General features: G+C 44.6%; 1 protein-coding gene across 2 annotated transcripts in view; it reads right to left on the bottom strand.

Moving 5' to 3' along the window:
- The window catches only part of LRIG1 (leucine rich repeats and immunoglobulin like domains 1), a 235,816-nt gene extending 210,839 nt beyond the window's left edge, over positions 1-24,977 (bottom strand). The window contains exon 1 of one of the 2 annotated variants that reach the window (XM_086939042.1): positions 24,177-24,977. In XM_086939042.1, coding sequence (XP_086795168.1) covers positions 24,177-24,328 — 152 coding nt within the window. In that variant the 5' untranslated portion in view covers positions 24,329-24,977. The remainder of the gene's footprint in view (positions 1-24,176) is intronic. The other variant, XM_086939043.1, reaches the window with a different exon arrangement.
- Between the last annotated feature and the right edge of the window lie 956 nt (positions 24,978-25,933).

The following is a 25,933-nucleotide window of genomic DNA, read 5'->3' as shown; positions in this document are numbered from 1 at the left end:
CTTGAATCTTTTCTCTAACGGGGGGTTGTTTACACTGACCTGCAGTTATGTTTGTTTTTCAGAGTGGGGGAGCAACAGAGAGCAATCAGTCCCAGAACTCTAACATGTCGTTAAAATTGGTCTGACGAAATCTGTGCCACCGAGCATAATCGAACGGGGTGGTCCTGTCTGTTCTGTCTGCACTAGTCTGATTGGTTTTTATCTCACGTCTTTTTCCTTTCTGTCGGTCCGTCCTTTCTGTCACCCCTTCATTCTTACCTATGCTTTGCAGAGTCGGGCATTGGGCTTTCCAGTGTCCAAGATATTTACAGAAAGCACATTGGTTTTGTTTTAAATCTGTCCGTCCTGTGCGTAATGTCGGGGGATTACCTTCAGGTCGTTGTGTTCCGGGGTTGGCTTGTCGGCACATCCCCTTACACCATTCGCTTTTCATGTCTACTCCTCGGGGCTGTGCCATCGCTGGCCCTTCCCTTTGCCTACTAGACGTTTGGAGGTTTGTCCGTCGTGTCCCTTCACCTTTTCTAAATTCGTCGCTTTCCCTTCGTTGCGTGGCTTCTTTGCGCCACATACCGAGACTATCGAGCATAATAGGTGTTGTTTCATTCCTACGAAGGGCTATTTCTACTGTTTCTATTTTGTCGAGATCAAAGGATCCTCTCAGTGGCCACTGTCTTTCTCGATCCCTTTTCGTATATTTATGCCACAGCTCACTATAGGCTATAGCAATTAATCCATGCTTCATGAACATGTCCTTATTAGGGGTGCCTTCCAGCGGAGCCGGATGGTTCATCTCTAATAAGCGGTCCGGGTTAAACAGGCTACTGACCAGTGGGGAGAAGACAGGCATGACGGATCACAATGGGATAATAATCAGCACTACCTATCTTATCACTGCGCGCAAAGACTAGACAGAATATTTCTATTCTACGTTGTTTGTACGTAGTGAATACCTCATGAACCAATTCTGAGCAATCGATCAACGTTAGGTCAAAAATAAAAAATCAATATGGTCAATGGGGAGAATAAGTAGGCTCGCAAAGGTTCGCGTCACCTACCCTTTCACTATCTGTAAAGAGGGGACCTAATCTTCCCTGTTTTCAGACAGAGAATCTCCAGAAAACAATCTATAACAGTTAATCAATGGGGCGAAGGGGCAATTGTTCAGTGGGGGAGAAAAATAGGTCCGACGGGTGCGTACCTATCCTTCGCTGTTTATAAAGGGAGAGCCTGTTGTTTCTCCGTTTGTAGACAGTGAATCTCCAATAAATTAACAAAGAGTAATACTAGTATTTTCACAACAATTATCAATTTCTTTCAATTATCTATCACTTTCGCAATTCGTCGTGTGTACACGACCTTACCCGGACCGCATGGACAGTTTCTCGTCTTCCGAATCCAGCGCCCGATCGTCCTCTTCTCTTCGTACTTCTCGTGGCACTCCTGATGGTTCCCAGTCAGGACCGCAGATCACTCGAGAGAGGTCTGTTCGGAACCAGTGAAGTTCGGATGATCGGCTGTCAGACAAGGGTCTATCGGACAGGGTACCTTCCGATCGTTGCAGTCGTTCACTCTGTCGTCAGGACCTCTCCCACTGGATCCACGAGTCGCTGATGGGCCCCACGTTTGGGACGCCAATTGTTAAAAAGGGTTCCAAAGACAACCGGTAACCAAAGACCCTTTTATGTTGCCCGGCGGTATCGCCTCTATGACCCACCAATATTAATCAATGAAGAAGCAGGCGCTGGAGACTGGAAGGCGGGAAACGAGGATTTTATTCTCTCCGGAGGAGAACACATCAATTCAGACAGCAAGTATCGTCACGAGGTGCTCTAACCACATCTCTGAGGCCGGGCCTCTTATACTAGATTTTACGACCTTTATTGCACATAACACATTCTCGTAATATTTTAATACTTGAAAGAACATCCTCGGAATCTCCCCTCCAGACCCGTTCCCACATACATTTATAGTTGGATTCCCCACCCCGGTCACAACAGGTGATGGTGGTCGCACAGCAGGGCATTCCGCCGATTCACGGAATGTGTGGGGTTGATCGGATCTCATGGGGTGGGGGCTTTGATCGGTTCGGGGGTCTTTTGATGGGGAGGGGAAGCTTCCTACTGTACGGGGTAATAAACAGTATCCGCAGGGTCAGGTGGCAGCCTGGGAACGAGGAAGACAAACGGGGACACAGGAAAAGGGGGTTTGCATCAAAAGGGTTTGAGGCCATGAAAGGAATGAAGGGAGGTGTCGCGCTGGGAACAGGATGGGGTTCCGTGGTGAAGCTGCGCTGGAGAGGGGTTTATGACCCAAGGCATGAGAGAGCGGGGGGGTTGTCAGCGTGCGGGGGAATGCTTGCGAGGTTAAGAGAGAGGGAGACGCGCTGGCTATTAGTGAGGGGCAGGGAGGCCATGGTGCTCAAAATGGCTGCCGCTTACGCGCACGAATGGGCCTGGAAAGGGGCAAGATGGCGCCGATAATGTTCACCAAGTTTGTATTTATTTTTCACACTTCGTGGTTCACTTCATGGATCCAATGAGGACAGCCAGTCTGTTAAACAAGCCCAGACACACAAGTAAAATTGCCTGGCAAATAGTTGAAGTGATGCCAGTTGATCCCCCTTGTGCTGGCAAATCAGATTAAGGCTATGAAAATATTTATTTCTGAAACGGCTGGTGGCTGCCGTTTGCTTTAAGAGTTTAAACCCTCTTGAAAACGGCTAAAATGGTCTCCTGTTGACACTATGGAAATAAAGTGGGCTTTGTTGAGTTAGATAAGTGGGACCACAACACTTGAGAGTTACAAGGCAGAAGCTGCACTGTCTGCAGGTGAAAGAGCCAGAATTCGGATGCCCCGCGAGCTATCAGACCAGGAGATTTCAAGTGAGTGTGCTTGTTGTCTTCTCTGGCTTCCTCCACATGTCCACAAGCAGAAGACCGAAACTCCAACCCGTGTTTCCACTCTACCTGTTCATAGGACAGTAGGAAGCCCTGGTATTGGACTTTTGAGGCCTCGCCAGTAAGACAACAGCTAACTACTGAAGCGGTCATAAAGCTCCCCATAGCGAGGGGATTTCTACAGCATGGAGGCAGATACTTTGTGTAGGAGAGGCATAAATTTGCCCACATAAAGCTTATTCTTAATGTCAGCAGTACACAGTAGAGCATTATAACATTCTGCCATTGTTTTGGTGATGTATACCAGTTCTAAGCCAAAGTAGAGAACAAAGTTTGACTTTTAGCACAAAACATGGCAGTATGGCAGCCAGCAATCGGGAGAGCACCAATACGTTAAAGTGGATTCACTGCATAATGTATACAAAACAATAATGTAAGGCCATGAACCAGAGCCAAAGCATTATATGCATTTTGCTGTATTGTAGTTGCATTTATATAGTGTTTGATATCCTTGGTCAGCATGTCTACCCAACACCAAAATCCAGTCTAAAACAAATAGAATTTTAAAGCACAGCCTAGGAAGCCCCACTTTAAACACTAAGAAGGTTCATGTGTCCTAAAAAATTCGAACATTGAGATCTTAGTTTACATTAAAATCTGCCATTGCCAGTGAATGATGCCTCACAATAATGACTAATGGCGATATACAACAAAGGAAGGATAGCTAGTCCATTCTTCAAACTAATTAAACTATATTTACTACATTCTGGTAAATAAACTTAATAACAGTAAGGACCAACAACATCAATAAATGAAGAAAACCTAAATTCAGGTTAGAACAAGAGAATAGGAATTCACATCATAATCTTAACCAACCCTGACACAGTCCAACACTGCAAGCTAACAGACCAGGCATCATGCATAGACAAGCGAAGGTTCAATCTAAAAGACTGATAACTCCATAACACAACACGCAAATCCTGGCAACGTGTTGACATTCTTTTTGACTAAAAGCTGTTAGTTTCATTCTGGTGTGCAAACTTTACGTTTATTTAATTACTAGATCACTGAACCCAGACTGCTGCATGTGAAATGTCTTACTCTAGATTTAGGGAGTAGAGTAAAAGATAGACTGATAAGAAAGGATTATAGTATTCGAAAATGTCCGGTTGTTGTAACTGACAAGCCAGCAATATTTCCAATACATCAGACTGTTTTAAGTAAATGAATTGTACAGGAAAAGATGAATCAGAAATCCCCTACATTTCTAGGCTGTATTAATCAATCAAACTGAACTTGTATAGCATGGCTAATCACCCCTAGGGGTATCCAGGCACTGAGGTCTGGCATTTCTTTAGTCGAAGAGCCAGGTCTTCAGTCCCTTTCTGGGAGAGACAGGGAGGCTCAAAGGTGAAGGTCTTTCCAGGACTTGGAGGCTTAGTAGGAGAAGGACCAACCTCCGCTGTGGCTTCGGCAGATTTGGGGGGTGGCGTGGGCAAGGGAGACGGATTTGTCTGGCGGGTTGGAAGAAGGTCAGGCGGTGGTTGATTTATGCTGGTCCACGGATGTGGAGGGCTTTGTAGGCATGGGTTAGCATCTTGAACTGGCATCATTTCTGGATGGAAAGCCCGTGGAGGCTTCTGAGGTCTGGGGTGATGCTGGTCCATTTAGGGAGCTTGAGGAGGAGTCTGGCTGCGAGATTATGTATAGTCTGGAGTCGTTTGAGGATTTTAGTGGTGGTTCTGGCATACAGTGAATTTCCGTAGTCCAGTAGGATGGTGAAAAGGGTTGTGTGATTGTTTTCCTGTTGATGGGGAGCCCGGTCGCTTCATAGTGAGTTTTCTGTCCAGAATGATGCGGAGGTTGCCTGGGCGGTCAAAGTGGAGGTGTCGGTGAGGGTTAGAGTTCGATGTGCTACCAGGTGTCGTCCCATGTTTAGGTGTTCTTTCCAAAGATAATCACTTCTGTCTTGTCCGTGTTCAGCTTCAGGCAATTGGGCCTCATCCAGTCGGAGAAGTTAGGCGCGGCGTTCTGGAAGTTGTATCTGGTTGTGGTGGGGTCTTTCATGAGAGAGAGAGAGTACGAGTTGGGTGTCGTCTGCGTAGAAGATGATGTTGAGTTTGTGGGTGCCGTCGATGTCAGCCAGCGGACTCATGTAGGCTTTGAACACGGTGGGGCTAAGGAGGGAGCTTTGGGAGACGCCGCAGATGATGCTTCTGGGCTCGGGGTGAAGGGCGGTAGGCAGATTCTATGAATGAGTCCTGTAAGGAAGGAGGCGATTCACTTGAGGGCGTCTCCCTGGATGCCGATGTGGTGGCTCCTTCTGATGAGGGTGTGGTGGGATCCAGTGTTAAATGACACTTAGAGGTTGAGGAGGTTTAGGGCTGCTGTCCCACCTCAGTCGAGGAGGGTTCTGATGTAATAGTTTGTGGTGATCAGGGCAGTCTCGGTGCTGTGGTTGGAGCAGAAGCCGGATTTTGAGGGGTCTCGTAGGTTGTTTACTTCCAGGTGGTCAGTGAGCTAGTGATAGATTGCTTTCTCCAGGACCTTGGTGGGAAAAGGGACCAGTGAAATGAGGCTGTTCACTTAAATTTGCCATGTCACAGGAAAACACACCATCCAGGTGCAATTTTAGAAGTGGTTCAAAGAATGCTTTAGAGGGTTTGAAATATTTTGCTCACAGTGGTATTGAAATAGTTTGTTCACACATTTATCATCACTTTCACAGTTCAAAGGTGATGACAGTATATTCTATAAACAAGAACTGAGAGCTACCCATGGAACCTGTCAATTGACAGATATTGCATAGGATCCATTCAACTGGATTGCACCATTGTGAACCCCAGAGAATAAACTACAGTTAGTTACATTCCTTCGGGCATCTCCTCAATCATTCCCAGAGAGGGCCCTCAGGGCACATACAATGGATTGTTATATAATACCTATTACTATTGTTTGATTCTGATGCTCTTCTGTGGACTCCAGAAATAATATTATAGTTAATGGAAGCATACACCACCAAGGGTAGCACTTTCATAATTGGGATCTTTCAAAGCTTTATACTTAAAGCGGTTTAAACTGTATAATAGACAGCACTCTAAAGATAGTGGTACTCAGTATGTTTGTATGGCTGCCTGATCACACTAATTTTACATTTTTCCTCAATACTTGCGGACTCGCAGCCACACCTTTAAGGCAACGCACTTGAGCAACAGTCTATGGAGTAGCATATTGTCCATCGGCATAAGGGGCTACTAATTACATATTCCGGCCTCCTCCCCATCTGCTGATTAAAGGAAGCCAGTCAGACCATGCCCACTGCACACCAGACAGATCCAGGCACAGCATTTCAGGTATGAGATTCGTCTATCCATACTAATGTAATAAAGAGAGAGTCCAAACCTTTGAGGCGGGTAATCTCAGGAACCACAGCACCAATCACAACACCCAATACAGCATTGGAAAGGGCAGTTGCAGCAGAAGGACATTGGCTATGCAGACGCCCACCATATACATTTAAAAAGGTAAAAGAACCGTGCCAGCAAAGTAGTCCCTTGTGGGCGTGTCTGCGTTGTGCTGTGGGCGTGTCTGCATTGTGCTGTGGGCGTGTGCTTGGGGCGTGTGGTACGTTCCGTCCTTCATGCCATGTCTCATATCATGTGCTAATAATCCCACCCTGCTCCCTTTAACCCCTCCCCTGCGGATGACGGAACCGCTCCGTCATCAGCCGCGGTGGCGCTGGGCGTTCTATTGAGCGGGCGGGGCCATGACGGAACCGCTCCGTTATAAGCACAGCGCAACAGACGCTGGTGACGGAGCGATTCAGTCACCAGCATGCACCCGCCGCTCTTCCGCCCCGCCCCCATAGCACTGCGGCGGAATAGCTGCCGCAGTGAAGGGGTTAAATACACCTGCACCCCATAATCATAACCCACCCTTACTCCTTAAAATACCCCAACACCCTTAAATACTAATCCATCTTAACTCTATAAATATACCCTGTACCCCAAAACCCAAACCTAACCCTAAAAATACCCCTGTACCCCAAAACCCAAACCTAGCCCTGAACCCTATAAATTCCCCTGTACCTCAAAACCCAAACCTACCCCTGAACCCTGAAAATACCACTGAACCCCAAAACCCAAACCTACCCTGAACCCAAAAAATACCCTGTACCCCAAAGCCCAAACCTACCCTGAACCCTAAAAATACCCCTGTACCCCAAAACTAGCCCTGAACCCTAAAAATACCCCTGAACCCCAAAACCCAAACCTACCCTGAACCCAAAAAATACCCTGTACCCCAAAGCCCAAACCTACCCTAAAAATACCCCTGTACCCCAAAACCCAAACCTAGCCCTGAACCCTAAAAATAGCCCTGTATCCCAAAACCCAAACCTAGCCCTGAACACTTAAAATACCCCTTACCCCCAAACCTACCCCTGAACCCTAAAAATACCCCTATACCCAAAAACCCTAACCTAGCCCTGAACCCTAAAAATACCCCTGTACCCCAAAACTCATACCTATCCCTAAAACTACCCCTGTACCCCATAACCCAAAACTATATCTGAACCCTTAAAATACCCAAACACCCCAAAACATATACCTCAATACCCCAAAACATATACCCCTTTACCCATACTTACCTTATCCAAACATTTAAAAAAACATGCTTTTACCATTCATGCATTTACAACGAATTTCGTTGTAAATGTATGCGTGGTAAATGCATATAAAATGTCATGCCATGCGTTATAATGGCATTGCGGAGTCATGGTACTTTCGTAATGAAAGTATGCGGAGTGTTGGTATGCAGAAAGAAAGTTGCGGAATAATGGGTGTTTACCCTCCCCCGGTAAGTACATTGGTGGCACGGCGGCCCATATCTCCAGCATCATACTCATATTTTTTCACCACCCATTTGAAAAATACACAGGTCTCTCTCATTGATGGCCAGCACCGACATTCACTTTTAGACACACCTCCTGCCACAAGTTCTAGAATTGCGAACTTTAGAGCTGGGGAGCTACGTTCGAATCTCGGCATCAGCGCAACATCCTGCGATTCCAGGCAAATCGCTTTGTCTCCCCGTGCCTACCACAAATGAATGTGTTCTTCTGTAATGTAAATTGTGCTCATGCCATGTTGTCGAGTTCGCGCTATATAATATTGCAAGGAAAAATAAAGTAGGGAAACTCCAGTTCACACACTACTGAATGCGCACTCTTAAGTGCATCAGCAGTGCACTGTGAATCGGAGCGTTTCACAGGCTTGTCTCAGATAAGAAATGCTATCAAAACGAAATCCTACAAAACAATATACTACTGGCCGGCAGCAATTCATACCCGGACAACGTCGGGGCTGGCTGCTAGTTATAAAATAAAAAGGTTCTCTGTAGAGCATTCCCTCTTTTGCACTTTAGACCTAGGTGTAGGTTCTACTAAATACCAAACACAAATTCTTATCGGACCATAATGTTCTAAAATTTTAAAACAGAGGTGAAACTTTGAAAAAAGTAAGCAGCACAACTAAAACAAAATACATTTTTTTTAAAAACAATAAACCAGACTGGTCCTTCATTAGGTAAAATGTATTAAATTGTAGCAGTGTCATGATCAACACTTTGTTCTACTATGGACTAAACATGCGTGCTTTCTGCAAAGCCTAGGCATTTTGCAAAAAGCATAGAGAAGTGTGTTTTTCAGTTTTGCATTGCAAAGTGTTACCAGCTGTAAGAGAACTCGCAGATGATTCATTTATCAAGAGTTTGTGAGCAGACCCTACCTCCAAAGGAAGACAATATCTGAATCATATCTGCCTCTGGAGCCAAACTCAGACAGCAGCAAAGAAGGATTGTTTTCAATTATATTTCACAATCTTCTAACAATAACTCTGAGGCGTCTGGCACCAACACATCCGATGCTTTGAAGTGGTTTATTCTCCAAAACGGCAAAAAAAAAAATATGACCCCCACCCCATCCCTCCAAAAAAATGCAGTCGGCAGTTGTAGTTTCACAACTATAACTGTTGCCGTCCTGAACACATTGTAATTAAAATCCCCATGTCTACAATTTGAAATTGGTGGAATCCAAAAGGTAGAAGTGATGACAGAAATACTGTTAAGCACGTTGTTATAAAAGTTAAATAAATTACACCAGCTTACAAAAGACACAATAAACGCCCAAGAAATGGGAGGAGGAAATATTAAGAGTATAGATCCTGACTGGCAACTACTGGCGGGATCATCGGAGAACACAAGAATCCGAGATCCGCTGCGGTTTCCTGACATATGTTTATAATTTACCCAGTGCTGCATACAAATTGCAAACAAGGTATGTAATAGTAGCAATTATATGCTTAAAATTCTTCGTCAATCAGGCAAGAGGCAGTTACATTACGGGAAAGGGCTTTGCCTCAAGGACTCAACTCCTCTGGTGAGTCTCCAGTGTCGACAAATACCACTGTACAGGTCACTGCTGCTTTGTTTAACATCAAACTCCCAGGTCCCTGACAAATTTGCCAGTCTGTCTTGTTCACGCACTGGTCTGTGCAGATTTACTTACTGTATATGTTCAGCATTCATTATAATCAAAAGGGTCCCTGCATCCGCTTGTTTTTTTTTTTACCTAAATGTAACTAGCTCAAAACAAACAAAATTCTGGAAAGAATGTGTAGTAAAATGTACACTTAAATAACTCAAATTTAAGTCTACTCTTTCAGCTTGACAACAATTATTTAAAAAATTAAATGCCTCCACCCCTCACTGCATTAGTAGTATTATCTTGTATAACTAAGCACGGAATATTTAACTTAAGAAAAGCACAGCCAAGCACCAAATTCTCAAAGCATTTCTTGGTTTGCCAATGTATTTTGATACGCCTAAATGAAAGGACTGCATACATTACCCTGTCCAGTCATACTTTACGCCACATGCACAGATATGAGCCAGGCAAAGTATTACCGTGAACCATGACAACCCACCTAGGAGAGAATGCACCAGGTGCAAGAATAAAGAGGCGGCAAAATGCTGGGGAATTCTATCTGGTCCCGCCCACTGTTCCGCGCACCTCACACACAAGGCCAATCAATCTCTTTACAAACAAGCCATGAATTAACGGCTGGGTTTACTCATCTAATTGGCCCCTAGGTGTAAGCAGTTATACTACTCCACTTTTAGAGCAGCTGGCGAAGTAGCCTGGTGGGTGAGGCGCCTGCTGCAGAAATCTTTATGTGAACAGCAGATCACAGGTTTGAATCTCAGCAGTAATCGGAGTATAAACATTTTATTAAAGAATGTCAAGAAAACTCAGTTTGTGTGCCGGCTGCGTACATGAGGGATAATGGATTCAATGACATGACAAATACTGGACAGCCTGCATAATTTTAGTAGACAAAGATATTTATCACAGCATTTTTTTTAACTGGCTTGTTAAGTTACAACTAGGAGAGTTTAACCTACCAAATAAGCATCTGGTACCAAAACGTGTCTGCATTTTTGTTAAATGACTGGGACAGGGTAATACATAAACTATACTTTTCTCAAATCTCTTCCGATTTCTCTTAGGAATGCTATCATTTCTTATTTCAGATAGTGGAAAAAGTACATATAAATCAGAGGAAATACTTAACTGCATACGACAAGAATTCTTTTTATTTATTTTTTTAAACCCAAAATGCATCCACTAAATTTCCTTTAACGCCATGGCATGGGTTCCATCGTTACAGTGGGAGACTGTCTAACACCCATGCTATCTATACCCTTCTCATGGCTTCCTCAACTTGACATTCATTGGTTACTTCAATAGTCTCTGGTCTTAATGAGAAACAAAACACCACAGAACTATCCCACCCCCAATAAGATTCACAGAAGAAAAAAAACGAGGTCAGCACAATTAAAGCTGAATCAACTAAACGCACAAAGCAAGCCCCGAAAAAGCAAATCATTGATTGGAAAAAACTGACCAAACATGCCTTTGGAGTTTTTGAAACAAACATCAACAACCTGGTCAAAGTGCTTCAGAAGACAGTGTGTAAACCATGTACGTTGAAAGTTCTTGCACAAACGTGAACTCTGAAATGCACGAGATTGCTTCACACTGAAAGAGACCCACTCGAGACAAAAATTTGTTGTGTCTGTTCCCAGATTAAAAATGGTCTTGCCCACTCTACCTTTAGGTCTCTTAGTAACATTGCAATTCAAATGTGTTCCAACATTTATTCAGATGACAACGGTTAGTCATTTTTGGATTAAAACCAATGCTCCAGTTTTAACACAGTTTAGCACTATCTTACTCAACTTTCACTTGGACCTTTGAAAATATTTTTTGATGCCATTAGTTGTAGAATTGATACAAACAAGTTAAAAGTCTCGTTTACACCCTACTTACCGGATTTCGTTGGGAGAACAAGTTAAAGACCCCTATAAACTGGCATAGTAAAGACTGCCATAGAATCTATCCTACCTGGAGATAATGTAAGAATTAAATAGATTCTTGTTCAGAAAATGGTCACATTCCAGTTCAATCTGGAAAACTATCCGGCACACCATCAACTTGGAAGACTGTTTTCCCTGTGGAAGAAGAACTAATGCTGTGATCCCTACCACTCACTAGCTTGATCTTAATTGAAAGTTGTTTACACTGAAGGCAGATGACCTGGATTAGAGTTTACAAGAAGGCCTGCTTTTCAAACTATCAAATGTTTTTCTTGGATTCCAATATATGGAAGACTCTATAGAATTAACATAGCTTTTCGTCTAAAAGCGCCTGTAAACCTAATGGGGTTAATCACAAGGGGCCCAGATTGCACTTCTTTTTAACTTTTTATACAACTGCTAGGAAGAAGTCACATAAATAGAAATGTAAATTATTGCAACCTTGATTCAAAGTATTCAACATTATTTTAACGAGTGGGAATAGGTTTCGCTAAAGTAACACGTTTCTGCCACGTGATTATGCCCCATAGACTTTCATTGGGTTTGGGGAATTGGGGGGGGGGGGTGGCGGAGTGTATAAAAACTAACCAATAATTAATACATTAAATCAGCTTATGCTCCAATTGACCTTTTTGGCTTGCAGAAACGACGATTGTCTAATGATTATTTGCTGTTCTGCTTGCTATGTTTAAATTTAAACACATATTAGACTGTTGGGCTTCCAGAAGCATTGTGTTTTATGTAAACAGGTAAAAGAGCACAGTATTACTTGCACTCATTGGGTGGGAATCGTTCCCTAACTCTCTGGAAACTTTTGCTAGTCTCTGCAACTTAACCGAAGCTTCCCTCAAACAGGAAACATGTGCGGCAAACAGGAATTCTATAAAGATACCCATGTGTAACAGTTTGCATCTTCAGTTACTTAGAGCAGAGCAAACAAAACTCCTCCTGACCCACCCTAATAATCTGCTTCCAGTCATAGCCCCACTGCGTTGGGGAAATTCTGCAGGCTAAGAACATATCTTTCCAGGAAACATCTCCTCCATGGCTAAGACTTAGACAAGAATATTATGACTATATTGAAGATGTAAGACTGCTCAAAGTGCAAGCATGGATATATACTGGTCTCCAAAAAGTAAATTTTCAACCAATCCAATCCAAAATTTCTTTATTTCGGTCCTTAAGACCATAAAAGATTCATACAAAATACATTATACATCCACATTTAAGGAGCACATTACATTTTTAAAATACAATAAATAAGTAAGCTTTCATGTTGTACCAGAGATAAAAATGGATTGGAGAATCAGTTACATGATTTAGGAGGAATAGTTTCAGGATTAAAAGGGATGGTTCTGGTTAAGAGAAACATTCAAGTGTTCTACATTAAGGTGTGTAGTAGTTTTCTTTCTCATCAACCACATAGCCATAATGAATTTAGCCACTGCAAATACAATATGGGGCAAGGTGCTTGTTTTTAAAATTCTATATACAAACAGGTAAGACCTAGATCCCAGGTTCCTGCATAAGGGCACCAGCCAGTATTTTCTGGGTCTGTTGTAGGCAGGGCAAAAGAAAAAAAGATGAATTTCCTCCTCATCATGTGTATTACATCCAGGACAGGATCTATCCCCCCCCTTAAGCCATTTACAGGTGAAGGTTTTTATGGGTAGAGTACCTAACCTCCACTGTATAAACAATTTTCTCGCTAGGATGGGGAATATGATGTCCATAAAACCTTCGAATTCATAGGAATTCTTAAATTCCAAAAAGCGGTCAGTCAGGGTGCCGTTGGTAGTTGCGGACAGGAGAAGAGCTAAACTACATTCCTTGTGGATTTGCACCAGATTTTTGCGGGAAATGGTTCGACATCCCTGCTCTGGGTCCTCCCATAGCTCCTGCAGTTTCAGCCGGTACAATTCTTTTTTAACAAAGGCCAGCCATGGGATTCTATCGCGCTTATTCAAGCTCATTACATGGGTGAGGTCACACCTGTAATGAGCGAGCTCGCTGGTGGTCCATAGCCTGTGCCAGAATCTTAGTGGCTTTGACTCCAATTCTATGGCGATGGAGGGTAAACCCACATCTAATCTTAGGGGGAGCAGAGGTGTGCCGCGGGGGAGTGCCAAAAGGAGTCTTAAGAAATTATTTTCCACATTGGCCAGATCACGCCCGCTCTATACCCCCAAAGCTCGCTGCCATAGGATGCAGCCGCTTTAGCTTGAGTTTTGTAAAGCTCTAATGCCGGGCTTATGGGTTTAAAGGTGGAAGTGTTCACAGCCCTCAGGATGGCACCTGAAAGCTGGGACAACTTCAGCCAAGATTTTGTTATTTGGGGGTCCCAGGAGAGATTCTCATGCAAAGTGACCCCCAGGTATTGAAAAGTTTTAACCCTTTCCAGGGTGGCTTCGCCCATGGTGGGATTTGGTCTGGTCTTTAGGGATGGGTTAAAGATCATGAACTTGGTCTTCTCGGTATTGATCTCTAAACCATGCTGTATACAGAAGAGACCAAATCCATCTAAGATCCTTTGTATCCCCATCGGAGATTTGGAAAGCAGGAGGGTGTCGTCAGCAAACATAATAGCTGGCACCCTCCTGCCTGCCAAAACCGGTTAGTAATACAAATTCCAACCGGTCTATAAATGACTTCTACCACACTGTGTACAGACATTTGGGAAAGCCTCAGAACACCCCATAGATTGGGAACTCATTCACACTAATACACCTAGAGGTAGAGGCGCCTGCAAGTACAATACAAAAATACTTGGATGCAACCCTTGCATACAGCTGGTTAAAACAAACTGATGCTAGCCATTGGTATGCCACATAAAAAGGCCATGGGACTGACCTAAAAATGAACACACCATTTCAAAAAGAGGTCTATGCTGAACACATTTAATCTATTGCCTATCATCTAGGAAACTGATCAGAGGACATATATTAATAATCTCTAGACAGAAATACAGACAATGTGGTAAGTGTACTCTTGCAGTTCATTAAGTTCATATCAACAACTTGAACTCAAATCTCAAGTGCATCACCAGAGCAAGATCTGAAGCATTTTGTGCTGGAGTTGCAAATTTACTGGTCTAGAACATTACTCAGTGATACTTGAGGTACGTCTTCCTCACTGGCGATATAGAACTCTGTCTCGAAAAAGACTGCACGATCCATCTAGAAAATCTTGCAATTTAAACAGTTTGTAAATATAAAAGGTTTTGAGACCAAAAATCTATCCCCACCCTCTGCAATCAGTTCATAAAGAAAAGGCTCTAACATCACAGCTTTAAGGAAAAGAATGAAATTTCATCTGCCACTCCAACACCCCCTTTTAGGTCACAGCCTCAGTGAAACCTCTTGCCAGTGACATTTCTCTCCAGTTATGTGTCTCACTACTTGACTACAACTAATTAACTGAAGGCACACAACTTAGGGCCAGATTCTGATCCCGTTAGGAAGGCCTACAGATGGGTTCCACAACAAGCAAATCCGATTCAGAGCCTATGTTTCAGACCGAATCACCCCCCGTTCCGAACAACCAAGTACGATGCGAAGATCTAGTCTGCACCGACCAATTAGTTTCCGAACACGATCCTGGCTGTCCGAGTCGTTTCCAGCGGAATAGTGTCACGCAATGCAGCCGGCTTCCGAACGAGCGAGTATGATGTACGATTCTGCCAGCCGTATTGACTCTGTTTGCCGAGACGAAGCGGCTATGGGAATCGGACTTCGGGGCTGTAGCAGGCCCCCTTCACCCGAGGCCATCCGAATCGTTGTCGTGAGGGTACCCATGGGTCCCTCCTATCCATGCATGCACAGTGTATGCCGCAGGGTGCACGCTTTTTTCCACCCACACCTTTTTGCAATGGGAGCCTGTGTACGCGTTCGGTACACAGGCTCCCATAGAGTTCAATGGGAGTCTGAGCGAATCGAGTCCGTCGCTATACGGATGCATCGGTATCGGTCACACGGACTACCGGAGCGGGATTCGCTTGGAAAGCTCTCCGGAACGGAGTTGTTCGGAGGGCTTTTCTAACGAGATCATACTCGCCCCTTAATAGTGAAAGAAGAATATTAACTAGCAAAACTATACCTAACTGTCAAAATTATTTTGTTTTTTACTTTTTATTTTCTTACTCTTAAAATAATGAGTGCTTGACAGGCGCGATTCGAAAATACTCAACACGTTAAAAAAAATCTTTCTACTACACACAAATAAGAAATGCTTTGCAATTAAATGGCTACACTCAAACCATAATGCATCTGATAGTAATGGAAAAAGCTACACCAATTATCTGAAGCAAACACTATGAAGAGGCAGATTCTCTTCAATGGGAAGCAGAGCTCTGCATGTGCCTTACAATTTAAAGGTGACTCTCTCCAACTTATGGTTTGGTTTACTTTTTCAATTTGAGACTTGAAGAGGTCGTTTATTTATGAACATGGATTCAAAGAAGTAAAATAAGGAGCCTCCATAGTTAGTCATGTACATAACCCTCACAATGGCAATTGGAAGACAGACTTTACTTCGAAGATGTGACAAACGTGTCACTGTGAATCTGATCCTTGGGTCACATTAGGCTTTTCAGAAGCTAAAGGTGTTTTGTAGTTAGCTCTCCAGACAAATAGAAATGAGACCCCACACTGCAAAGTAGCCATGTATGAATGGTCATTCTATATACATATATATTCTTTTTTGGTTTTGTATTGAACACAATATAAACCCTCTTCATTCAATTGCTATGCATCGAAACCCTGATGTGGCGTCACATACCCAACTGTGGTATCCCCTCGTGGGTGTAACAAAAGGGTTTGCTTTAGAACAATAGGATATTCAGAACATCAAAAACTGAAACAGTCACTGAAAATATATATGCAATGCTGCTGTTAAATGGAAAAATTGAAGAATTTTAACTCGCACTGGTTTAATATTTCATATGATCCTCAACATGGAACATACTTGGGCTGCTACCTTTTAGAGGAATTTCAAAACATAACTTTCTAAGTATTTCTTCCGTGTTTCACTTGCGAGATGAGAACTTATCTTGCGGTTTTCTGGGCTTGGCTTGTGTACTAGTGAGAGCAACAGCTAGTGTCACGTTGTGCCCTTACCAACAACTGCGTTCTTTGTCAAAGGCACAAGTCTGGATAGGACAAACACATAAATTCCCATCTTTGGGGCCCGGAAGGCATACTTTACACAACATAGATATATAAAGTTTAACTGCCCACAAACACTCGGTGTACCTGGTTTTCTTTCTTTAAAATGCCCACGCAGAAAAAAAAATACTATCCCTCCAACTCATGAACTTTCAGAGTTTCTTTCCCCACTGCTGCATTTCTTCCACTGCAGTGCATACTTTAAAGCAAGGCCTCCCTTTGTAAAACAATACCGAGAAAGCTTAGAAGAATGAAGAGATACGCATGTACCCTAAAATCAGACCACTCAGAGGTCTCTGTTAAACAGCAAAGTAAGATTCAAACATGCAAAATGTAGGTAAATAATCCAAACTTTTATGACCGCAACCAAATAAGGGCAAAAGAAGGTAACAAAAGGGCAGAACTGAAAAGGTTTTTAAATCTGAATTTAATCTTTTTTCAGTACATTAAAAACCTTTCAATGAATAATTAGTGTTCACTTTTCTGTACGTCTCAGCAATTGTTTGGTTTCATATCAGTTTGAACAAAGAAGTGATTCGAATTAGCTTTTACTTTTAAAAATACACATAATATTTATCTATGATTCCTATTTTCTGACTCCAAATAAACGCACTTCAGTATTAAGCTCAGGTTTAAAAACTGTGTTCTAGTAAAAGGTTAAGTCTGTTTAGCTCGGTTTCTTTTTGTGTAAAAGAAAACTAATCATCGTGTTTGATCTGTGGGACTGGGATAAGCATTCCGGAAAACTGTTTGCTTTGTGTTGAGCTCCCACTCCAGTGAAAGCGACGGGCTTCTGGAGAAAGGAATGGCCTATTTATTCCCACACAGCCCCGCACGCTGCGCCTTGCCTTCTAATTCGGCTAAAAATATAGGTGTAGCACTTTCTAAGTCCGGCAAAGGCAACCAGGAGAGAATTTCAATTAGCCCTTTGTGCTGAAATATAAAAAGGTATAGATTCCAGGACGTACTAAAAAAAATATTGTAGCATTCTAAAATTCACAAGAAAGAAATGTGTCAATATAGCAGGTGTCACAACTTCCACACTCAGAAAATGTCTTAAGTAAACCCATAGACAACCCTCAAGCCCGGAAATCCCTTGTGAGACCAAACTAAAAAAAGTCTGTTTACAAACAAAAACACATTACATCATAAATGTAATTCTGCTTACAAAGATATAAACACACAACAGCCAAGATATTATTCTGCTTACACAGATACACATACACAGAGGCTAAAATGTAATCCTGCTCCCAGAGTAGCTCGAGTGTAATTCTGCTAATGCAGATACAAACACACAAAGGCTAAGAGTGGCTAACACATAATAACTCATCCACTGGTAAACCAATGGGAGTTTGCCAGAAGGTGCAGATGATAAAAAAGATGTACATTGCTTGAGCTAACGCATGATGGACCCTGTGGATCCCCTGACGTGTTTTCACAGAAAACTGCAAAAGTTCCATAAACAAATCCCAAAAGGGCCAGTGTGCTTCTGACATCCTAAAATAGCCAAAATAGCCATCATCACACTGTACCATCGACTAGAACCGATAAGAGCTGTGTAAACATTAACAGACAGCAACCCTCCTAGTGCCCTACTCCAAACAGGAGCTGTGCTCGCCTGCGCAGAGGCAGCAAATATTTGGCAATATCACTACTTACCTCAGATTTTTTTTATATATGTTCTCGAACAAATCTGAGTGAGCCCTTATCTCAAGTATCTCATGGTTGCCACACTCCGACCAATGCAGCCGGTGTGCTGACAGACTTCTCTCAGGCTTGGGTGAATCCACGAGTCCTAAAGGGTTTCTTCTTCTACAGGCGCAACCTGTGCACACTACAACGAGCGGCCTAAACAAGTGCGACTCGAAAGCTTGTAGCTCTAATAAACAACAAGTCGATTATACTGAACCCAACAGCTTGGCACAACTCCAAAGTAAAACCATAGACCAAAAAGTAAGCAAACATGTCATGGACATTTGGTAACTTATTAGAAAAGCACAAATATCTATATTCCTTAAAGATTTCATATGTTTGGAGAGAAATTAAAGGAAACAAACTGTCCATGAGAAATGCCATGGGACATTTTGAGATGTTAACTTCTAGTGACAACCAGGATGATCGCATTCTCAATTGTTGGGGCCTACATGTTTCTTTTTCCCCTTTCATATGGTTTAATCATGAAATGTAAGTGACTGTAACCGCTGAGTTGGAAACTAAGTAGTAAGTGTTAAGTCTATCCGACAGAACGGTTGTGTTTATGTAAATATGACACCCAGTTTCTGAGCAACTTGGGGTTATCCCATAGATACTTAACGTTCAAGTGACAATAGCAGGCAGGGGACAGTTTATCTGGCCTTCATGGACCTCTCCTCGGCCTTCGACCTGGTGAACAGAAGTAAGCTATGGACTACCCTACTAGAGTTAGGCATAGAGGAGCCCTTGGTGGCTTTTATGGCAAGGCTACATCAAGATCTTAAGGCAAAAATAAGAGTCACCAGGGACGGTAGGTGCACAGAAAGTTTTAATTCTGAAAAAAGGGGTGCGCCAGGGTTGTATCCTGGCCCCCCTTCTTTTTACTATTTATATAAATGGTCTCGGGAAATACCTAGAAACAGGATCGGCGGATGTTCCACGTGTAGGAGGTGCTCAGATCCCAGCCCTCCTATACGCGGACGATGCCGTCCTGATAGCACGAACAGGGATTAGCTTACAGATTCTTCTGGACCGTTTTGGTTCCTTTATGGAGAACCTGGACTTGAAAATTAATGTCTCCAAGTCCCACACCATGATCATTGGTCGTAAAGTAAATACGCTGCAGAAAAAAACTTTTATTTGTAAAGGGGAGATCCTTTCTAGGGTCCCAGTCTTTCCTTATCTGGGAGTCCTTTTTGATCAAAGAGGGTCCTGGGTCCCCCAGGTCAAAGCTAAAAGTCTTAGCCTAGCACGATCCTCATCAGCTTTGCTGGCCTTTACAAAACGTTTGGGAGCAAAACCAATGGAGGCCGTGATCAAAATATATAATAGTAAGTGCGTTCCAATCGCCATGTATGGTTCTGCGATTTGGGGTTACGCAGAGACGGCAAAAATCCAGAGGGTAGAAAACGGTATCGTCAGGAATATTCTATTTGTTCCAGACTCCACACCTACCTTCTCTATTCATGAGGAAATAGGCTTACCATACATCTCTGATAAACTTAAACTAGCTCCCCTCCTCTTTTGGGTCAAAACGTGGTTGAATCCCGAGCGGACGCTAAACCATGCCATCCTTAAGGACGTCATTACAAGGGATAACGCCATGAGAATCCCCTGGCTAAAATTTATTAAATCTACCTTTCTAATGCTGGGGAGACCGGAACTTTTTAATGACCCATCTAATATAAGGAGGGGGGATGTTAGGTGGATTAAGCAGATGTTTATGGAGAGGGCCCGTATGGATAGAGAAGATTTGGAATTGAGGAAACCCATGGTGAGGGCACATATTGTTTTAACTACTTCACCCACCATGGAACCCTATTTAAAAACTGTGACTAATCCTCTTCATAGACTCCTACTGACCAAATTCAGGATGAACTTAATTCATTACTCCTTAGGAAATTTCCCGGTTTGGTCAAAACCTGAGGATGGCCCGCCATGCGGCTGTGATAACTTCTCAGCTCAAGACACCCTTCATTTTATATTTTTTGTGACTTTTATAGCAGCGAAAGGAAGAAATATCTATTCCCTGTTCTGAAGGCAGCGGGCTTTACTCAAATAAGGCCAGCCTTAATCTTCCTTCAAATGTTAGCAGATACTTACACCATGTTTAGTGTTGCTTGCTTTTTAACTGCGGCATTTAGAACTAGGAAAAAAAGACTACCCCAGATTGACCTGTTTTAACTCAAATTTGTTTTTAAAGAAAAATGTTTTAACATTTGTAAATAGATTTGTACTATTGCATGCAACAATTTGATGAAATGTAATCATATGCAGAAAACCATTCCTTTTTTTATGTGATTAAGTGATGTTTTTAAATACTGTATTGTGATTGCTTTATGCCTTTTATGATTTTTACAAAAATCGAATAAAGAGTATTTTGACTGACAATAGCAGGCTTTGCACAGCCCTGACGCAGTATATCACCCTAGTGAAAACATTCACATATTCACTCACTTGTTCTTCTTATACATTCCTCAAGCATTCCCATATTCACTCACTTGTTCTTCTATACATTCCCATATTCACTCACTCGTTCATCTATACATTAGTCTCAAAGAGTTAAGCTACTGCAACAGCGCACGGTCTGTAACCTACACGCCTCATGACTTTACACATTTTCTGTGAATGAGTCTACCACGCTCTTTCTACCATCTTAAGACTCACTCTTCGTTACTCAAATAAAACGGGTTTTATCCAATGAGCGGTCTGCTGAGGGCCTTTAGCTGACCTATGGGGTCGTTAGAAGTCACCCCACAGATAAAGGCACCATTTGTTAAGACGCGCAGTGCGGCACAAACTGACGCCTGTTCTTTGGGGTGTTCCACTTTCTGAATTTGGCTTTACCCACTTACTGGAGGGAAAGGAACGCGGTCACTCGAGCTGTTATCTTTGTCCAAGTTCCAGGACACACGCAAGCACTAAAGCAGGCCGTGCAGCTGCTGCCCTCACTCCAACACAGTGACACGGCCAACTGCAGCGAGGGGGCTGAGGGTGAGCCGGGATCCGACACGGATACACAGCGCAGCACTGCCAAAGCGGGACCGGGGTAATGCTTCAAGCGACTATACTCACAGTGAAACCGCCAACTCCATGGAGAGTGCAGTGCCACACAGCAGAAAACACTGCCAGCTGCAGGGAGAGGCCGTGCTCCACAGCAAAACCAGGCCCCGACACTGCCAGCTACAGATATAGAGGCCATGCTTCACACAAAAACACACCATGGCACTGTCAGCCACAGGGAGAGGCAGTGCTTTACACCAAATACACACCGCGGCACTGCCAGCTGCAGGGAAAGGCCGCGCTTCACATCAAATACACACATGGCACTGCCAGCTGCAGGGAAAGGCCGTGCTTCACACCAAAAACACACCATGGCACTGCCAGCCGCAGGGAGAGGCGGTGATTTACACCAAATACACACTGCCAGCTGCAGGGAAAGGCCGCGCTTCACACCAAATACACACATGGCACTGCCAGCTGCAGGGAAAGGCCGTGCTTCACAGCAAAAACACACCATGGCACTGCCAGCCGCAGGGAGAGGCGGTGATTTACACCAAAAACACACATGGCACTGCCAGCTGCATGATGGCGCTGCAGGGAGAGGCCGTGCTCCACAGCAAAACCAGGCCCTGACACTGCCAGCTACAGATATAGAGGCCATGCTTTACACCAAATACACACCGTGGCACTGCCAGCTGCAGGGAAAGGCCGTGCTTCACACCAAATACACACATGGCACTGCCAGCTGCAGGGAAAGGCCGTGCTTCACAGCAAAAACACACCATGGCACTGCCAGCCTCAGGGAGAGGCAGTGATTTACACCAAATGCACACATGGCACTGCCAGCTGCAGGGAGAGGCCGTGCTTCACACCAAATACACACATGGCACTGCCAGCTGCAGGGAGAGGCCGTGCTCCACAGCAAAACCAGGCCCTGGCACTGCCAGCTACAGATATAGAGGCCATGCTTTACACCAAATACACACGGTGGCACTGCCAGCTGCAGGGAGAGGCCGTGCTTCACACCAAATACACACATGGCACTGCCAGCTGCATGGAAAGGCCGAGCTTCACACCAAATACACACCGTTGCACTGCCAGCTGCAGGGAGAGGCCGTGCTTCACACCAAGTACATACCACGGCACTGCCAGCCGCAGGGAGTGGCCATGCTTCACACCAAATACACACCGTGGCACTGCCAGCTGCAGGGAGAGGCCGTGCTTCACACCAAATACACACATGGCACTGCAGCTGCAGGGAGAGAACGTGATTCACAGCAAACCCACGCCGTGACACGCCAGCTGCAGGGAAACGCCGTGCTTCACGTGAAAAACACACCGACACTGTCAGCTGCAGGGGAGTACATTGCTTCACACCAGAAATACACCGTGACACTGCCAGCCGCAGTGAGGACTGTGGGTGAGCCGGGCTCCTACTCCAATACACAGCTTAATTCTGCTAACAAACAGCTGGGCCAGGGTCCATGCTTCCACTAACTACTCACAGTGAAACTGCCCCCTCCAGGAGGACCAAGCTTCGCATAACTTAATCACAGTGCCACTGCCAGCTGCAAAAGAGGGCAGGGAGTGAGCTACTTCACACCAAATACACACACTGACTGTGGCACGGCCAGCTGCAAGGAGAAGGCTGTGCTTTACACCAAATACGCAGTGACACAATGCCAGCTGCGAGCAGAGTTTCACACCAAATACAAAACCGCACGTCTGCCATTCCAAACAAAAAGCTAAGGACCACGTTTATTTAAAAATACAACAAGCAAACCACTGGAGCAGAGTAATCCCAAACATCAACACCACTCTGACTGCTCCGAGGCACTTAGAAACACGCGCAAGAATCTCGGTGGAGTGGGAAGACGTGTAAACAAACCAACACAACAGTACTATTGAGCCCGGCTATTATTTCAGTCAACACAAAGGTTTCTTGTTTACAAGTAAAGATGTATTTTGCTAAATTGTAACTCGGCTGCCTTAAGTTACTTAACCGCGTGTTACCCGGACCAAGCATTCAACTGCTTCCAGATTCTGTTGCTCCATTTCATTACTAGTCATTTTCTAATATCTGCTAAAAACACAATGTGACGAGCACTACAAAACTATTAATAGTAAATAAAACTATTTAAAGTAATCAGCAAGTGCTAATCGAAACGCAATAGGCCTGTTCCAGGCATGCAGTGAAAACCGGCTTTGTTCACTTCTATACAATAGAAATACTGATTATGTTTAAAAGCTACTACATGTATCAAACGCGCGCAAGATGTATATTTATATAAAGAGTTGCGTTTATTAATTAACTCGTCCGGCTCGACTTTTCAGTAAAAAGGCTTCTGGAAAGTGACCACGTAATACTGGAAGTTAAAAAGCACATGAATTTACCAATAATCAGAGACAACTACAGCTGCCGCTCTAAAGAGTAGAGCGAGTTTTAGGGCAAAAAAATGGACCCAGTTTCTTGCAATGGCCAGGGAATTTAAGACTTTGGCAGCAGGGCAACCAAATACAAGTCTATCCGTGCACCAAGGCGAGTGGGACAGCGTGGCTAAGCAGAGCGCTGCATGGAACAGTGCTGGAGAGAATGCAGCGCGACAGGTGGGCATGAGGGCAGACCGATTGGTGCAACATGGGAGTAGTATGGCGAAGGATAGCATAGCAAGGGATAGAACACACCACGCCAGTAGCAGAGCATTCAGCACGGCTTACACGTCAGGGGGGCCGCGAGGAGCAGTGCCCAGCATCTCTTAGAACTGTGCAGTTCAGGGCGTGTTGCACTAATGGGTTCGTGGGGTCTCGATTGCCACGGGGTGCTGGGAGGACGCGGTGCTGCAAGGCTGGAGGTAACGATCAGGTGCCGCAGGGGATGCAGCGAGGTAGTGTGCAGGAGTCATGTGCAGTTATTGAGGAGGCTATGGTTTTTGGCAAGGGGTGTCGCGCGGCAGTGCCACTGGCACACAGCTCCCTCGGTACTTACATGCTAACAGCCCAGGAGGGCAGCGGGGCGGGCAGCTCGGTGAGACCCAGGCGGCTGCAGTCCAGCAGGTCCCCGGAGCAGGTGCAGTTGGATGGGCAGGACGCGGAGGCGGCCTGTCCGAGCAGAACGAGGACCACTGGGAGCAGCAGCATCCTGGAGGATCCGGCGACGGGCCTCGCGCTGCGGGGCTCACAGCACAGCGGCGAGCATCGGGGGTACACAGATCCGTGGCAATGTCTAACGTGGTGCGGCAGAGCGCACGCCTGCGCCCCGATCTCAGACCTCCTCCGGGGCACGGATCCTGCCAGCGACAGACGCGTGATGAGGGCAGCAGCGCTCTGTCTGTCACAGCTCTCGGTAGAACCGACAACGGGCTACCGGCCAGCCGTGCTGCATGGCAGCGCCCGGGTGAGCAGCGCGTCTAGCCGCTGTCCAAGCGCAACCCTGCTGCACGGTCCGGAGCGCTTCAGCCGGTTTCCCGCTGCCTCTCGGCTCCTGCCATGGGCACTTCCAGGGACAATCGCCGTCAGGGCGCGCGAGCCTCTCCCGGGTGTCCGGCGCGAGCCTCTGCTGCACTCAAGGGGCCTGGCACGAGCCCGCCTTGCACCCGAGGAGTTAGCGCGAGCCTCGCCCCCTCCCGTCAATCCGGCTCACGAGCCTCTTTCCTTCCCAAGACAAGGCTCGCTTCGCACCACAGCCTTCAACGAGCCCTGCCAGGCTCGCGAACCAGGATTCTACCAACACATCGACAATGTCAAGTGGCTCTCTATTGGCTGCTGAAAGATGAACTCTGACTGGCGGCCTCGCGCTCACTTTTCATTGGTTTAAATATATTTTTTTACAGACAGTCGCTGGAGGTCTGCTTTTCAGAATAAGTGAGAGTCGGCGTAGGGAAGATAAGTTCCCGGCCAATCAGACGGAGTTGTCCACCACCCTGTGAGTGCAGGACTAAACTTCTGATTGGATAGAAGGTTTTTACTTGTCAAACTGTGTGAGAACTGAGAACCAGATGACGGTTGAAGGTGAGAAGGGATTAAGCAGAGCTTTTTGTACGGACTGACACAGAAGGGTTTACAAATCTGCGAAGGACAGGAGAAGTGCCCGAGGCACATCCGCCCCATACTCCCTTCTGCTTAAGTTTGAAAAGGCATGTGCACATCCAGCTCCATGAAACGTTTGGCGCCCAGTAACTACAACACATATGAACTTCTTCAACATTTGTGTTTTTCAGGGGACTTATGCACTTGGCGTTTCAAAACATGGACACGAGCAACGTTACATTATTAGTTAACAGACATATACACTCTAGTATCACTAATATCAAGATTGTCCCCAACGTTTTAATATATTATTATTACATTTTCAAGGAAAATCCATGAACACTTCCCAAGTGCCAATAGAAGTCGTATGCAATTATAACTCGAGTCAGTCCAGCTCTGAAAAAAATGCTAATGTTTATCATCACACAACTTCAATCCTCGATTGTCACAGAAAGTGATGGGATATGCACTAGGACCTCACATAACCACACGCTAGCGACAACAACAGGATGTTTACATGTGTTTCATAGGTTTTATAAATGTTTATGTCAATGTATAAATCGCAAACACCTAGCATCATGTTAGAATAGCTATTGTTTGTGCTTAGAAATCGTTGACGTGATTTACACTATTTTAGGGCATAGGTGAGAGGCTTGTTCATTATTAACGTGGGCATTTCACCTTTTACATTAATTGTACTCAGTTGTCATGTAATGC

Source organism: Lissotriton vulgaris, chromosome 9 (genome assembly GCF_964263255.1).
Source record: "Lissotriton vulgaris chromosome 9, aLisVul1.2, whole genome shotgun sequence".
In the NCBI taxonomy this organism is placed as follows: Eukaryota; Metazoa; Chordata; class Amphibia; order Caudata; family Salamandridae; genus Lissotriton; species Lissotriton vulgaris.
This window is presented reverse-complemented; position numbering and strand designations above follow the sequence as displayed.